General features: G+C 40.6%; 1 protein-coding gene across 6 annotated transcripts in view; it reads left to right on the forward strand.

Annotated features, from left to right (window-relative positions):
* atp8b3 (ATPase phospholipid transporting 8B3) overlaps positions 1-17,826 on the forward strand; it is a 20,751-nt gene continuing 2,925 nt past the window's right edge. Inside the window, exons 1-29 of one of the 6 annotated variants that reach the window (XM_085151254.1) lie at positions 2-250; positions 386-414; positions 657-743; positions 1,380-1,680; positions 3,444-3,543; positions 4,102-4,166; positions 4,528-4,619; positions 4,745-4,858; positions 5,213-5,311; positions 5,879-5,940; positions 6,417-6,489; positions 6,736-6,806; positions 7,237-7,328; positions 7,423-7,581; positions 8,411-8,499; positions 8,586-8,779; positions 8,886-9,094; positions 10,143-10,174; positions 10,297-10,453; positions 10,667-10,855; positions 11,003-11,115; positions 11,518-11,685; positions 12,975-13,086; positions 13,215-13,290; positions 13,385-13,508; positions 14,764-14,950; positions 15,065-15,288; positions 15,380-15,463; positions 15,545-15,769. In XM_085151254.1, the coding sequence (XP_085007380.1) occupies positions 4,142-4,166; positions 4,528-4,619; positions 4,745-4,858; positions 5,213-5,311; positions 5,879-5,940; positions 6,417-6,489; positions 6,736-6,806; positions 7,237-7,328; positions 7,423-7,581; positions 8,411-8,499; positions 8,586-8,779; positions 8,886-9,094; positions 10,143-10,174; positions 10,297-10,453; positions 10,667-10,855; positions 11,003-11,115; positions 11,518-11,685; positions 12,975-13,086; positions 13,215-13,290; positions 13,385-13,508; positions 14,764-14,950; positions 15,065-15,288; positions 15,380-15,463; positions 15,545-15,769 (2,970 nt within the window). In that variant the 5' untranslated portion in view covers positions 2-250; positions 386-414; positions 657-743; ... (1 more) ...; positions 3,444-3,543; positions 4,102-4,141. The other 5 variants (XM_085151252.1, XM_085151255.1, XM_085151253.1 and 2 more) reach the window with 5 other exon arrangements.

Consider the following 17,826-nt stretch of genomic DNA (forward strand, 5'->3'; position numbering starts at 1 on the left):
TCCTCATGAGGACGTTCTGGCTCATTCAAGTTATTTGGCTTAGATTCTTTTAAAATCACTAATTGTGCTTTACTCACATTTGACATTCAAACAGTGATCTGTTATGCTTGTGAGGGTTTGATGCCCCTCCTACGTTACCTTTTTTTCCCTCAGGTACGGTGCTTGGGGAGTACAGTCTGTTACTGGAGTCTTCACATGGGAGAACGAGAAAGGTGGAGTCATGTTGCACAGGGATAAAGGAGGGAGACAGGTAGCGCAGATTTGAGCTATGTAAAGCAGCTGAAGAATGGTTGTGAAAACACTCGTGTCAATGTCTGGTTGTGGTCTGTGGAGCATCAGTATTAATGACTAAGCTAAACAGCTGTTTGTAATGTTTTTTACACAGGCTCGTGGACTGTGCAGCAGACAATGGAGGTAAATTTGTGACTTAAAGAAAACTGTTTATATGTTATTACTTAAGAATGACAGAGTTACTGTTCACAGCAGTACAAACAGGATTAATGATTAGTCAAAAGAGTTTAATATTCTCCCAGACTTTCTGTTATTCTTATTTTTTTAAAGGCTCAAACGGTTGTTTCTTAGCAACAGGTAAAATTTAGCATACAAATCTTCTGTTGATGAGTCTGTTTTGTCTTTGTTTTGGTAAAACTTTGCAGATTTAATGCAGCTGGTTGGATCTGAACATCCTCGCGCCTCTCTCACCAGGACTGCTCGTTAGCTTCCAGATTCAGCAGGAAGATCAGGTACTCGTTTCAGTATTTTATCATACATGTGTCAGCCTGCTGTTGCCCTCAGGTTGCCTTAGTAACCTTTTGTTTATGTCAGAGGGTAGTTAATCAAGTATGAGTACGCTTTACAGAGAACTGGGTAGTCTGTTTAAATCAGCAGCAGGGATTTATAAGTAACATAACAAAGTGTAAGTACACAACTGATAAACCAAGAATGTACTACCGAAGGGTGTGAACGTCCAGCACATCTCCCATATCCAATCCAGCCCATTGGTATCTTTGTAAACAGTAGAAATTGCAGAGATTTCATTAATAATTCAAATGATTTTACATAAAATAAACCGCTATTCCTACTGTGGCCATTCTAGCACCATTGCGCAAGAATGGAAATGTAAGCAAAGGCTGAAGTATTCATAGATCTTGACAAGTTGATTGAATAATGTGGTAAAATACTCAGTGTGAATGTTTTGCCTTAGGAGATTCACTGGGGTCTATAACATGTAATTTATGTGTAATAAGGGCAGGTAGACTTACTGAGGTGTAGAGTTGAAATTTGCCTTATTTTTCTTGAGACATCCCACAATGTTTATCATCTGTTTTGTAACAAGATGGTGTCAGGTGTTGTGTGTATATTATGCTTTTTTCTCACAGATTTCGATTCTATTTGTGGGATTGGCAGTGTTGTGACAAATAACATTTCCAGTGAGTCTTCCGTCCTGTGGATGAACTCCAACTGTTATTGGTTGCTCTTGTTGTGCTTTCCGGCCTGAGATAGTGGCAAATGAACCAGTTCCTGCTGTTAGTTCTGTTAGAGTGACCCTCCAGAGAATAACAAAGATTATAATCATGAAATCCAGCCCAAATGAGTCTGTCTTCTAGGAGGATGAGAGACTCAAACACCTGAATAACAGGTGATGGCTGAAGCTAGCTACATAAACGACCTAACAAGCTGGTAAGGAACACATGAGCTGGTTGGCAGCCACCAAATGTCCAAAAAAAAAGACAAAATTATCTGCTCATAGTTTGTTTCCAGGATTTCAGAGTTCACAAAAGATGAAAAAGACAAGTTGTTTCTTATCTTCTCCAAATTAAGTCAATATTGCTAAAGAATCATGGTCATGAGATGGCAAATTCTACTAAATTTAGTTATTAATGTTTTTTGTTATGTGTTTTTCCCCCCCTGGAAATAACAGTGTTTATTGAAAAAGGGTTCCTGTTTATTAAACTGGACCCTGACTACAACAACATGTATATTAAATAAACATCTGATGTCTTCGTTTTTGTAAAGTTAATATTTAATTCATGTGCCTGCATTGTTGTTTGCATTGCAATGTAGTCTGGGTAGTGACATAAGCTAGCTGCAACTGTGTTGGTCCTAGTTCACGAACCCTGTAGTGAGATAAAAATGGCTTCTGTTCAATCGTTCCAATTGAAATCAGAACATAAGGAGAGATGCTTCTTTGTTTTGAAAAGCTTCATTTACTGTAATAAGCTGTTAGAGGCCAATGTGTGGATCAAACTATAGTTTTATGACATATTCTACTAACAATAAATTCACAAATGAGCCTCCACCACCATCATTTAGTCTTCCACTTTTTTATCCAAGTCAGTCAAACTTGATCCATAAATATTGGCTCAACTACATCCAGCTCGGCTGAATCCGATCTGTGTGTTTCCACATGAGTAGCAGCACAGATCTTACTTGGACAACACAGAACATTTAGGCTGCTGATGCTACCGGCTGGTGTTCAGCTTTTTATATTTGCTTCCGGTTTACTGCAAGCATAAGAGTGCCTGATATTTCCCATCCTTTCCAATTTTAAACAATTTCCCATCAATTCGAGGAAACCTTCAGGTGAACATTGTTAGTGAGGCGCTTAGTTTTAGTCATTGCCGATAATCAGCATCATCTTCACATCTTTTTGTTTCATTTTCGCTTAGAATAACCAAAAGTGTCAGTCTGGTATTTTTCCAATATTCAGTAAACTCCTTTTCAGTGATAAATGATCGAGTGTCATCAACCCAGAATGCATTGCAGAGGCAAAGTCGTGGCAGGTTGGAAACTGAATTATATTAGAGATTGAGGATTTTTTTTAAGCAATAAAAGTGCTTTTGATATTTTACAATTAAAAGCATATTTTACGTCCAAATCTATATGAGAACCTCACTTTTAGGGTTCAATTTTGAGTTTAAAGCGCTGGACTGCAATTCAAATGTTTTTTACAGGTTAAAAATGAGAGTTTTAGAATATTTCACAATAATCAACAATGATGTAAATGAAAATACAGTACTGTAAATGAATACACAACACAAGCGTTTTTAGCACAAATACAGAAAAAAGTACCATAAAATAAACTGCAGTAATAATGCTATAGATGAGTTCACAGTTAAAATACTATAATCAGTGTCAGGGGAAAATACAATAAAAGTGCAGTAAAAACATTAGAGTAAAAATACTGTAAATGAGATTACAGTAGAAGTACTGTGAAAGATATTAGAGCAATACTCTAAATGGAACGTACAGTAAAGTACTCATTAATTTGTAGACATGTTACCTGTAACTCTGTGAGTGAGGAGCAGTTAAACGAGTTTAACATCCTCCCAAACTTTATGGCTTTCTAATTTTTTAAATGGCCCAGATGGTTGTTACTTAGCAACAGGTAAAATTTAGCATACAGATCTTCTGTTGATGAGTCTGTTTTGTCTTTGTTTTAGTAAAACTTTGCAGCTTTAATGCAGCTGGTTGGATCTGAACATCCTCGCGCCTCTTTCACCAGGACTGCTCGTTAGCTTCCAGATTCAGCAGGAAGATCAGGTACTCGTCTCAGTATTTTATCATACATGTGTCAGCCTGCTGTTGCCCTCAGGTTGCCTTAGTAACCTGTTGTTTATGCCACAGTGTAGTTAATCAAGTATGAATACGCTTTACAGAGAACTGGGTAGTCTTTTTAAATCAGCACATCAGCAGTAACATAACAAAGTGTAAATACACGACTGATAAACCAAGAAGGTACTACCGAAGGGTGTGAACGTCCAGCACATCTCCCGTATCCATTGGATACACAATAATATTCAAATGATTAAATAAAATAAACCATAATTCCTGCTGTGGCCCATTCCAGTTAGAGATCATCTCCTCTCTAACTGGGTGTTTTTTCAAGTGTAAATATGTTTCTGTTTTTGTTTTTTTCCACTAAAACATGGTGAAAGAAGGTGAAAGAAGGTGAAATCTAGTTTTCCAATAGGTTATTTTGATGAGCTCAGCCCTACTCAGATCAAATTGCTGCCTGTGTGGTCACTGAACTGCGATGAGTTTGCATGTCTGCTGATAAAACATATTTCAGTTGCCATGTCATTGTGATTTCTACTCCAGCAAACAGGAGTCTACAAGCTTCCAAGTCTTCATCAACATCATGGTCAATGAAAGTGCTGAATCTGGTATGTCTCTTTTGATCTTTGTACTTTATTTCAGACATCGTATTCATATCTGTGTTCATAAGATCCGTCCAGAAAGGAATGAATGCAGTTGGATGTCAGTTTTGATTTGCAACCTTCACATCCACGTTGATTTTTTTTCTTATAGTAGATAAAGTTTCTTTAGCAGATGTTGTTTGAGTATTTTTTAACTTTCTTAAGACTCTAAGTGGGTGATATGCGGAGAGGACTGACAGAGGTACTATCCACCTGCATGAAAACGCACAGTGCAGGAAATTCTTTGCATCTGTAATCACTGTTAAAAATGACTCATAAAAATCACTTTATGTAAATGTTGTCTGAGATCACAGAGTTTTTCTGACAGGCTTCACATGGGAGGTGAGAGCAAACAGCCGCCACTACCACAAACCAAAACAGAAGAAATCCTTTCTGTGCTTCCGTTGGGGCAGATCCGCTGTGAGTCAGCCATCCCACACGAAAACCTTACACCTGCTGATACATTCAGAGTCAGGCTGATGCGCTGATGTTTGCACGTGTGTCTTATTCCTGCCCCTCTCCATGGCTCCCCGCATCGTTGCCAGGACAATGTGGTGCGCAGCTACAAGTACACCCCCTTGACGTTCCTGCCCCTGACGCTATTTGAACAGTTCCAGCGAGCAGCCAATGTCTATTATCTCCTCATCATGGTGTTGCAGGTCAGATGAAGGCTCTGCTGTGGCGTCTCGCTTTGTTTTTACATGCTATGAATCCAAAAATCCTGCTTCTGTGCTTCTGTCAGCTCAGCTTTAACAAATGCATAATTTAATATGCTGATGTTTTTACATTTTACACCTGATGTAGCCTGCTGCTAATTTTCTATAATACACTTTTTTTTTTTTTTACTAGTGAGAGTGATCACAAACCAGCTTGTATTTGGTTAATGCAGCTTGTTAAAATGAACTTAACTCAGCAGTCATTTGCAAGCATCTTGCATAGTTTATAATAATGGTGGAGGAACTTTATCTGGATGATGTGGCTGACACGTGCTTGTGTTTGCATGTGGTTTCAAGTGTGTCCCTGCCATCTCATCAGTACCATGGTACATCACCATCATCCCGCTGATCTCCATTCTCTCACTGAGAGGGCTGAAAGACCTCAGCAACGACATGGTGAGGCTGCCCGTCCCTCTCTGAGCTGCATGTTTCCGCTCACACAGATGCAGGAATTTGAATATAAGTATGTGACCAGGCTCACGCATGCTTTTATGCCCATGCCACTTACTTGTTTCTCTCCTTCACTGTCCTCATTGACTCCTTGTCCTCTCCTCATTGACGGAACCAGTCATCCCAGTAGCATTAATTTTCTCTCCCATCATTAAAGCCTTTCCTTTTAAATGCAGGTGTGATGTTTTGCATGGAGAATTCCCTGGTTAAGTGCATCGCTGAGTTACGGTCGTTAACAGCTCTGGGTGAAATGCTTGCTTGACCCCTCTCTATTGACTAATCATTTAGTGGAGGGTGTAAATCTCCCAGCTGGTGTCACTGTAGAGCCCCGTAATGGCATTTCTCCTTTCTCGTCTTTTCTTCTCAACCTTTCATGGCCACCCTCACTCCCTCTCGCTTGCTCCTTGTCCATCACTCTTACCCTCCACCCTTGTCATGCTTCCCAGCAATTGCTCATTCTCTTTTACTCTCCTTCCATCTGTCTCCGTCCTTCTCTCCCTACATCCGATACAGGCAAGAAGACGCAGTGACTCTGAGATTAACTCCAGACCCTGTGACATTCTCATTTCCCAAAGGTGAGGACAAAGGCGGGGTTATTCTCTCAGGAGCCAACACATCTCCACTTTGAAACAGACCTCTAATGAACCTCTAATGAAGTGTGAATGAGTGAATCCCTGGATAGTCCCGTTTACGCATTAGAGCAGGGCAAATGCACTGAGCAGTTTCCCCACTTATTGAAAGATAAGAACTATGACCAGCCTCTTAATGACGCATGTTTTTTAACTTCTGCTGTTTCTGAGAATATTATGTTGCAAATATTACACATATTACAGAAGAATTGTACTATTTCATGTAATCATCACTGTCCTACAAAGAACTAACAAACTAAATGCACAAAAAAACACAACCAGTGTAAAGATGAGTCATTGTTTTACTAATTATGTTTTTATGTGATGCTTTTTAAAACATTTTGCTTGAGTTTGTCTAGAAAATCATTCAAAAGAGTTTTTTTCTTCTCAATCGTTCAGTTCTCGTCTGTTCTCTGTCTCAGTTTTCAAATGAAGAAGTGGAAAGACGTGTGTGTGGGGGATGTGCTGCGGATCCACAAAGACCAAGTCTTCCCAGTGAGCTTCTTGATTCATAAAATGTAGAAATGTGCAGCAATTTTTATTTGTCCTTGTTTCGAGAATATAATAACAATAATATTATTAGAAAATACAGTACACGGTTAAAAAAAACAAAACAGTATATTCTTAGGATAGCTGGATCCAACTGGATTTAGTGCGTGCTTTGTGTCAGTTTGTGTTTCCACACCTTCGCCCTCATCACCCTCTCTGCTTTGTTTTAATGTTTTCTGTTTTCCCACCCAGGCCGATCTTCTTCTTTTATGTAGCTCAGAGCCTCACAGTCTGTGTTACGTGGAGACGGCTGATATTGATGGGTAAAGAGACACAACCAGTCCGGTCCCTGAATAATTCTCTTAAAATGTATAGGCACCACACACACTGATGTAAATGCAGAAACGTTTATGATGGTTAAAGTAGACAGTAACAGTAATGATACATTTTTTAAGTGTTTGACAATAAAAATGCTTCAAATATGGACGTCAAAAAATGTTTGTGAAGGAGAAAATTTGGAAACATGAGATAAATGTAACATCTTTATTAATAGAGGAGGCAGAGGTGTGACTGTATGTGTCAGTACATACAAATCGTCTTTTATTGAACTCATAAACTACAGAATTAAGACCGTACGACTGCCCTCATCCATATAACCAAAACATTAATTATCAGTGTTTTCAGTATTTTCAGTGTATTGATGCTCTTTTGTTTGACTTTGTAATGAACACTTCCGTTTTTTTCTTCATTTAGAGAAACCAACCTCAAGTACCGACAGGCGCTCAGTGCTACACACGAAGAGCTGACCTCTAATCCCTCAGAGGAGGCCCTCAGTGCCTTTGATGGTGAATAAACCTATTTTTATTAAAAATACAGATGTGCATTTATAAAAACCGAATAGTAAGAGTGAGATCTAATGTGATTTTTTTTTTTCCCCAGGTGTTGTACGCTGTGAGGAACCCAACAACCGCTTATACACCTTCAGAGGTCAGCTGCAGTGGCGGGGACAGGGTCTCCTCTTGGACAGCGAGCACATCCTGCTGAGGGGAACAGTCCTACGCAACACAGCCTTTGCGTACGGCTTGGCTATCTACACCGGTACTCTTTAGATGGAAAAGAGGAGTTGAACGATGTCATCTATGTTCAGAAAACTGTTACTTTAGTGCACAGCGATATCACTTTTACACAATGTTCCCAGATCTACTATCTTAACCTTGCACTTTTGCCTCCACTCCCTTCAATGACAAATGTTATTATGAGGAATACAATCTACTGCTAATAATGGTCCTGATTACCTCACTCTTATAGCTGTGGGCGTCTGGCAGATTATAGGCTCTTCCTGTCTTTTGAGTCATCATTGATTTGACATTATTGGACAAGGCAGAAGTGTCACGGATTCCATAGCTTTGACCCTTCCTGTTCTGGTTAAGCAGATCAGTACATCAAATTTATCCAGAGATGAGTTTCATACTATTAATCTGAAGCTGTCCACTGGTGTAACCCCAGTTAAGCCTGACAATAACTCTAAGTAAACTCACACTCGACATAACCTGCTTCCATCAAAGCTTGCATGTTGTTGCTGTTGTAGGGCTGAGTTGGAATCAGTTTTCTGCCCTAGAATTGTTTTGTCATTTCTGCACACAAAGTTCAGCGACTTTCCACAGTCTGCGAGATTGAGACAGCATCGTCGGAAAACATAATGTGATACTTTATTGATCCCTGCAAAGAAAAACTCTCTCTTCCCCTGACCTCCCTGCACCGGGGTCAGAAACCCCCGGATCTGCTAGGAATTCAGCATCTCGCTCAAGGGCACATCAGCAGAAGCTTGTTGACATGCGGGCTTGAACTCTCACCCTCTGGCTGCTTGACCGTCTACTCAATCAGCCCGGTCAGCAAAAGCATCTAATAGTGGTGTTTTTAACGGCAGGCGCAGACACGAAGATCCTGAGGAACAGCGGGAAAGTGAAACTGAAGAGGACTCAGATGGAAAAAGTTTTTAACAAAGTGGTGATGGGGGTGAGTGCATGGAGGGCATGAGAATAACAACCACGAGACATTTTTCTGCAGTTTTTATATACCCTGTGTGTCTGTGCTCTGTCTAGATAGTCCTGTGTGTGCTGCTGGCAGCTCTGTTCCTTGCCATTGGCAGCGGCGTGTTTTCTGCTCAGCTCATGAGACAGAATAGCGTTCTGTCTGCTCTGGTGTTTAACAGCAATGCTGTCTACACCGGCTTCCTCGTCTACTGGAGCTACATCATCCTTCTCAGCCCAGCCATGCCTATAGCCCTCTACATCTCGTTAGTTCCATCTACAATACTGCAATCATTTGTGGGTGGGGAGAAAAGTGGGTATGCACGTCTGCGTCTGTTGGGTTACTATGCATGCATGTGTGTGTGCCTGCAGGTTTGAGCTGGTCCACACGGTCCACAGCCTGTTTATTGGCTGGGATTTGGAGATGTATTGGCAGCAGGCAGACAAACTGGCTCAGGCTAGGAATACCTCACTGAACGAGGAGCTCGGCCAAGTGGGATACCTGCTGAGTGACAAAACTGGAACACTAACCCAGAATCGCCTGCTCGTCAGACAATGCTGCATAGCTGGGGAAATCTATGGTAACAAGAGCTCCTTCTTTTACAGATTACTGACCAGAAAGTGTGTCGTGACTAAACAAAACACTATATTTAATGTGATATTTTAATTTTTCAGCTTAAAGCAGGCCAGACCAATACATGTTCTGGTCGTGCCACATGGGCAGGTGGATGTTTGGACAAGCCAAATACTCCGCTTTACAAAAGCAAAACTCATTAACAGAGAATACATCAGATGATTTTGCACAGATGTTTAGAATCTGTGTTTTAAAATGTAATTGCAAAGCGCCCAGTTATGCAGTTTTTATTTGGATGAAGCCACCATGTCTGGATTGGTTGAGAGTTGTTAGTTAAGATTAGCAATTTTGGTTAATGTCATAAAGTGTGGCAATTGTTATTTTATTTTTGCCGTTTGCACTTCCTCAAAGCTTTGTAAACCCACAAAGGTTTTTATGTTTTTATCTTCTGTGTTAAGCACAATGAGTTTAGGTATAGTGAAATGTGCTATATTAATAAAATTGGCATTTAAACATGGGATCGACTCACTTTTGGAGTCAGCTTAAAGTAGCACAGAAGTAGCACAGAAAGAACTGTGTGTGTTTGTGTTTGTTGCTCAGCCGCTGATACAAAGTCACACACGAAAGCTTTAAATCCGTTTTGACACAGCAATGACACAGTTTGTTCCCCTAAGAATACTTTGTTAGCGACTAATGGTCCAACAGTACAGCCTGTGCCCAGTAATGTGTGAGGTTACATGCTGAGTTATTATTTGCAGCAATTTCCTTCATTAAAAACTCGTACAAGGTAAAGGTAAGTTCAAATTAGACAGCAAAGATTTACAGTTGAACAAAGACGACTCTGGGGAAAGATGCTTACATCATAAACCTCATCCCTCGAGAAAGACCAGCGGAGACTCCTAACATGCTCAATGCAACAGTAACCCCAACATTCACCACCACAGGAGAATATTAATGCCAACCTTCACCACAGATGACAAACTTTCTTTTTTCTTTCTTTAAAACATATATATTGATAAATAAATAAATAAATGTCTTATTTTATACATTTACAGGTGATGCCTCAGTCAGGGCAGAGGATGTAGAGGTAAACAATTACACTTTTTTATATGTACTTAATATTATTCTAAGGTATTCCCTAAAGATCCTTCAGTATATGTTTGAAATGATATCATCTTATATTCTGCCTCTTTCCCTGCCTTTGGGCAGCCCATGGATTTAAGCTGGAATCCTTTCTCCCGTGGTGGCCTGTTTATGTCAGCCCCAGCCCTCGTGGACAGACTTAGAGGGAACCAGTGTCCGCTCAGCAGACAGTTTCTTACAGCGCTGGCTTTATGCCATACTGTCATGACAGAGTGGAAGAAAAGTAAGGCTTTGCACATGTTGTGAGTCCGTAATGTTTTTTTTACCTAAGTTGTGAACTTAACTAAAGTTAAATAAAGATTAAAGTTTTTTTTCTCTGCTATTATCTAAGAAAACCTGTAAATCACTAATCTGAATGTGCATGGCAGAATAACTGTGTTTCTTTTCTGGAAGACAACATGTTTTCCTCCTTTGTGCACTAACCGCGTTCCCACAGAGACTCTAGTTTACCAGGCTGCGTCCCCAGATGAGGAAGCACTTGTTGGTGCTGCCAGAGAGCTGGGCTGGGTCTTTCTTTCTAGGGCGAGAGATTTTATTGTTGTCTCAGAGCTGGGCGTCACTCGCAGGTATCAGCTCCTTGCACTGCTGGACTTCACCAGTCAGAGGAGACGCATGTCTGTATTGGGTGAGAGCAGCTCTTGTTAAACACACGCATATAAGAGCTTTTTTCATTTGGCTCACACAGGTTTGATTCTAAGTGAAACAACCTTTTGTTATTTCTTAGACATCCTTTTGTTTAGTCCATACTAAGAGGGGTTTTTTTTGCCTTTAGTGCGGGAGCCAGAAGGTGGAATAAAGTTGTACTGTAAAGGGGCAGATATAGTGATCCTGGAGAGACTGCAGAAGGACTCTCCACATCAGGAAAGGACTGAAAGAGCTCTAGAGGTAAAGCATTTCCCTCTTGCTATTAATCCTGTTTTTAATCATTATGCTAAGCTAAATTAACGTAATGTTTTTTCCGTCCTGTTAACAGTTATCACGTACTCTGCATTTGCTCTCAAATTTCTGACTGCGATGTGTGCAAGTCTACATGGACTAAAACTACATTATCTTCCACTACAGTTATCATTTGTCACATCATCAAACCATCTACACACTACATACTGAAGGCTCTTAATCAATGATTAGTAGGTTTTCAAGAACGGATCCAACCAGTCGTTACTAGCTAATGAGATAGCTGAGGCGTCCCTGATTATCGCTTGTTTTTTTTCTTCCAGTTCTGCCTGAAGGATTACTCAGTAAATAACGTCAGCCTATCAAAAACCAATCTAACTTATCTTCTGTCAGCTGTTTGCCGAGGCCTGTCTGCGGACACTGTGCGTTGCGGTTCGATCTGTTCCTGAAGCATCATGGGAGCAGTGGAACAAAACTCTGGCTCAGTCTGCCACCCTGGTCACCTGCGACCGTGACGCGCTACTGGAAAAATTATATGACGAGATGGAAATGGACCTGCAGGTGGGCTCGTGCTCAGTGTGGTTTTATATATTGTCAGTTCTTCATTTAAAGGGTTCTAATAATGTTAATGCTTAAAGATTTCGGCCTTTTATTTTCCCCAAAATTTATTTTCGCATTTGTGGAGCTGAGCGCAGACTGATTCAAGTATTTTTTTTCTTCGTTAAAATCTGTTTAAGCTGTTTTATAAGGTTAAACTTGACTAAGTTTCTCACATTATATTTGACTTTGATGTAGTCATACAACTTTAGACTACAATCACAAAGATCTGGTTTCACCATACACCATTTTCAGTGAATGAATCTCATGCAAAGCTTGAGGTCAGTCATGAGTTGTGCTACCACGCTCGGCACATCAAAACAGAGTTCCACTCTGACGTCCAAAATTTTTATTTTTTACTTTTTACATTTCGTATTATTTAAAATATTCTATATTAAAATGCAAATGTTCTTTTTATCTATATTTGTTTATTTTTTTTATTGCCCATTGTTTGGTTTAGTAACAGCAAATAGATTACTCACTTGAAGCATGTTTGTAAGTGATTAAACGTCTAAACAAACTGCACTAGGTTTGCAAGAAACTGTTGATTGACCACAGTCCACTCAGCATTATCACCACAAGCTAAAAACAGAAAATTTGCCTGCATCAGTAAAGGGGGCAAAAGTCGCAGGTCAGACCCGTAAGCTTTTTGTGTATTTCCCCTCATAGCTGAGAGGTTAACTGGATGAGGATTTGAGGCAAAACACTGCAGTTTTATTTATTGCACTTTATGCATCAGAAACTGTTCAATAAACTGCATTTTTAAACATACCTTTGAGAGATATTTGTAGACAGTTAATTAAGATAACAAACACTGGGGATGTTTGAAAGTCTGGTAGTTTGTGATGGTGTCGTTTATTCTTAGTCTGCTCTCTGCTGCATCACTATTTTGTGGAAACTGCATGAACTGCAGTGCATGCAACAAGCACACAACACATTGATAACATTATTGCCTGCAGCAATACAGTCTTTCTCACTGTGACTTTGGTTGCTTCTCTAAAATGATAATCAATTTGAAGGGTGTCTGTTCCAACACATTGCAGGAGTTCTAGGGCACGCACAAATGCACAGGTAGGCACTCTTCCCCGGAAAGCAGCTGTGTTGGACACAAACTTGAAGTCTTCAGTCTAATTTAAAGGGCTGGTTTCATATTTTTATAGGCACAGTCATAGAACTTTGTGGTATGAAATATGTATTTAATATTTAAAAATGTGAATATGCTGTATAGATGCTGAAATTAAGTCTTGCTTTAGCTGCTGGGGGTGACAGCAATTGAGGACCGACTTCAGGATGGAGTGCCTGAAACCATTGCTCTACTTCAAGAGGCCGGGATTAAAGTATGGGTACTGACTGGAGACAAAAAAGGTATTATGATAAGCTGTGACACGACAAGGAGCATGGCATAAATTCTGAACGTGTCATAAAAATAAAGTTTCACAGTGGTTTATGTGTTATTCTAATTCCATCTGCGACTTCTTTCCTTGTGTTTGTAGAGACTGCAGTGAATATTGGATATTCTTGCAAACTACTGGATCCTGATAGCAGAATAGTAGAATGGGACGAGCTGAGGTTAGCAGTGTTAGAAATACACAGACACATGCAACCACATGCACATACACACACTCACACCATCCCATTGATCTTTGTTTGTTTGCCCCTGCAGACAGATACTCCAGTCCCCAGATCCACGGGTCAGTTTCTTTAAGCCCAGACAGACAGAGCTGTGGGCTGTAGACAAGGAGATGGCTGTAGCAAAGACTTCCGTGGTCCTCACCGGACCTGAGCTGGTAAACACACCGACCTGTGCTGTACATAGACAATGTAAAGTTTTGTGAACGACAAATTCTATCTTATGATTTGCGAACGATTTGGTTTCATGAGAAGTTGTATTCTGCAGAGACATGGAGAGGCGATATTAAAAGGTGTTGAGCAGTAGATTCTTCTGTTTCTTCTTCTTTTAGGACTAACTTCTTGCGCCCAGTGGAATGATCAAACAAGAAATCATTAGTTTTACATTAATTGGAGATAAATTATCGGAATTTCAGGAGCGGGACCACACCTCCAAACACGCTGCTTCCAAACCGCAGCTCACTTCATGTTTACCTTTATCTACTAAATCACTGTCAAACCTAAAATGAAGATGTGGGCCCAGCGAGTGAACGATTAGTATAAGTTTATTCATAAATAAGTTTATTTGTAACAGATAATACTCACAACAAAAAACGTCATACAAGAGGTGGAGGAAAACATAAAATTACACTGAAAACCAAGAATATAATCTCTGAGGATGAATTACATTGAAAAAAGAAAACACTGGACATATGCGCGCTTGTAATGATTCAGCTAAGCAGGGAACACGTCCTATTCTCGCTTTGCTTTAAGTTTTAGGTCAGCTTGTCTTCGTGTCTGGGTTTTGTTGTAGGGTTATGTACAGTGAGGTGGTTAAAGTAATTTTTTAAACTCTAGAAAGTCTTCTGTTTGTTACTATCAGGCCTTTATTTCTTTATTTCAGTTCTTGTTTATTATTAAGCCTGGATTTGTTGTTTTTTAGAATTCTGATTGGTTCCTTCATAGTTTCTCGGTTCTTAGTTTTGTTAATCATTTAGCGTTGATCTTCATTTATTCACTAGCCTTCAGTTTGCGTTAGTTACTGATTGTATTTAAAGAGTTTCTTAGTTCCTCTGTTTTCTTCCTGCATTATCTCCTCTGTAAAGTTCAAATTTCTGTGCTTCCTTGTTTGTTATTTTTAATCATTTTTTTGCTTTACTTTGTGACTTTTCTCCTGTTTCATACCTTTAGTTTTACTCCCCCCTCTGTCTCTGTTTAAATTAAGGTCAGTTTTGTCTCATTACCTTCCTGTTCCTGCTTCCTTGATTACCCTCTTGTGTATAAATAGTCTTTCTTTGTCTGAGCATCTGTTAACTTCCTCTTTGAGTCTATTGCCTTTTGGATTTTGTATCTTGGACTTTGCATCAGCCATAATAAATGCCTTTGTTATTTAAGTCTCCCTCGCATCTACGCATTTGGGTCTGTTTTCCCCAGACAGAGTTTGACCAGAGGCCAGAATGGGGGGCCACATTCATGAGCCTGGCAGAACATTGTCAGTCTGTGCTGTGCTGCCGCGTAACACCTGCACAGAAGGCCGAAATCGTCACGTTGGTGAGAAAACATACCAGCTCAGTGACCATGAGCATTGGTGATGGTGCCAATGATGTCAATATGATCAAGAGTAAGGGTTTATTTGTAGTTCTACAATATAAAAAAGTAAAAAATAAATCAATGTGCTCTGATCATTTGTGTTCATGTTTTAACATTTGCCTCCTTCCTCTCTCCTCAACACCAGCGGCTCATGTTGGTGTGGGTCTGGCAGGAGTGGAGGGAGGTCAGGCGGTGCAGAATGCAGACTTTGCATTGGGCCAGTTCAGGTTTCTGCAGCGGCTGCTTCTCGTCCATGGCCGCTGGTCCTACCGCCGCATTTCCCTCTTCTTGCGCTATTTCCTGTTTAAGACCTGCAGTTTTGCCCTTGTGCATGTATGGTTTGGTTTCTTCAATGGCTTCAGTGCTCAGGTTAGACAAAAACAGATGTTAAATTATGCCAGTTAAAGCCTTATAGTCACGTCATGAAGTGAGGTTCAAAAAAATTATGTTTCTCTCACAGTCTCTGTATGAAACATGGTTCATCGCTTTATACACGGTTTTCTACAGTGCACACCCAATTCTTTGCCTGGCCTTTTTTGAACAGGTGAGCTGGAGAGTTTATTTTAGACTAAAAGAAGATAAGTGTGAATGTCTAAACAATAAAAATCGCCTCTTTCTTTTTTAGGATGTCAGCGCAGAAAAAAGCTTAAACTTTCCCGAGTTGTACAAGTGTGGACAGAGACATGAGCTCCTGAGCCCTCTCAAGTTGTCCTTGTCACTCCTGCATGCTGTGTATGCATCGCTCGTTTTTGCCTTCATCCCGCTCGGCGTTTTCGACAACACGGTCTTTGACTACCAGACGATGGCGATCACGGTTTCCATGGCAGTTACGTTCACTGCCACGATTGAGGTCAGGATGTCTTATGGTTTTGTGTGTACATGGGCAATGACAATAAAGGGCTATTCTATTCTTTTTTCATAGATGCAGTTGTCACAGTGAAGCAGAAAGTGTAACATTTTTAACTGATTTATATTTATAATATATGTTTTGTAGATAGTTAATTAAGTTTTTTGTGAATGTTATGTTAGGAAAACTTGATAATGTTTACAAAATGTTTTATAATTAATTACCTATTCATCTATAGCCACTGTTGGAATACATATTTAATCATTTGAAAGCAATCATTAAAAGTGAAGGCCTTCCCGCTGAAGGCAATCACTTTCTGGCAGACGATCACTTTCGTGCCACCATGCTTTCAGCAGCATGGTGGCACGGTGGTTAGCACTGTTGCCGCACAGCAAGAAGGTCCTGAGTTCAATTCCAACATCAGGCCGGGGTCTTTCTGTGTGGAGTTTGCATGTTCTCCCCGTGTTTGCGTGGGTTCTCTCCGGGTACTCCGGCTTCCTCCCACCGTCCAAAGACATGCAGATTGTGGGGATAGGTTAATTGGAAAATCCAAATTGCCATTAGGTGTGATTGTGGGAGTGAATGTGAGCGCGAATGGTTGTCTGTCCCTGTGTGTTGGCCCTGCGACAGACTGGTGACCTGTCCAGGGTGTACCCCGCCTCTCGCCCTATGACAGCTGGGATAGGCTCCAGCGCCCCCCGCGACCCTGAAAAGGATAAGCGAATGGATGGATGGATGGATGGATCACTTTTTGGCACAACACCTGGAGATAAGGGGGCAAAACAATCGCATTAATGCTGCTGTTTGGTTGAGGCAGAATAAAGTAGTCGTGGTAAGCCAATCACATGACCACTTTAAGATGACAAAGCAACAAGGTGATATATACCAGTTTTTAAATTGTGTTGATAGGCTACGTAAAACCAGAGTCATAATAAACAATATATACACTGCGTTTTTTCCTCAATAGTTTCGTCACGTTTACTGTCTAAGGAGAGCGCTAGAAAGCACTCTCTGCTTATGACCAAAAAATAAAAAAACAAAACAAAAAACAGCCCGTTTGTGTTGGTGGAAAAATGCACCATGTCGACCAATCAAAAATGATATGGCAAAATGACATTTGGTTGTTTAGGAAGAGGGGGAAGTTTTAGGAGTGATGGCGAGAAAGAGAGAGAGAGAGAGAGCAGAAAAAGAGAAAGAGAGAGTTTTAAAATGTGAGAGATTTGTGACGTTTAGCGTGTTTGGAGTGTGTAGTTAATGTGTTGTCTTGTGTATCTCCAAAAGTTGATTCTGTTTATCTGGACATAGCGTTTTCAGTGGGAGAAACGTTTCGTCACTCATCCAAGTGATGTCTTCAGTCTCAGCTGACTGCAGGTTTTTTATTCTGGGGAATATTGGGGAAACCTGCAGTCAGCTGAGACTGAAGAAGTCACTCAGATGAGTGACGAAACGTTTCTCCCACTGAAAACGCTACATCCAGATGAAGAGAATCAACTTTTGGAGATTTACTTACTAGGGGTGGAACAATACTCCTGTCGATATTGAACCGTTCGATACAGTGCTTTCGGTTCGGTACGCATATGTATGAACAATACGAATTTTTTTATTTATTTTATCAACTTTTCTTCTGACGATGCTGTCTGTGTTGAGCGCTCAGTGGATCTGCGTTCGACTACTCCGCCTAGGCTGCACTGTCGAGTGCAGATCCACTGAGCGCAGCGCAAGCTAGCCAGACAGAAGCTAAGCTCGTTGCAACATGGCCACTGCCTCAACCCTACCCGAAACTGAACCTCCCCCACCCTCATTCAGATCTGGCGTTTGGAACTATCTTGGTTTTCATGTGAAGCATGACCCTGATGGTAAGCGCATCATGGACAAAAGTAAAACAGTATGTCGGATGTGCCACGCAATGCTCAATTGGTGGGAACTAGTGCGTTAGTGCAGTTAGCTTGTTAACATGTTGACACCATCCAGCCCCAGCGTAACTTGTTAACGGAGATTTGCCGCGTTATGGCGTTAATATCATTTTAACGAGATTAACGCTGACAGCGCTAGTGTGAACA

Source organism: Neolamprologus multifasciatus, chromosome 23, assembly GCF_963576455.1.
Source record: "Neolamprologus multifasciatus chromosome 23, fNeoMul1.2, whole genome shotgun sequence".
NCBI classification, from domain to species: domain Eukaryota; kingdom Metazoa; phylum Chordata; class Actinopteri; order Cichliformes; family Cichlidae; genus Neolamprologus; species Neolamprologus multifasciatus.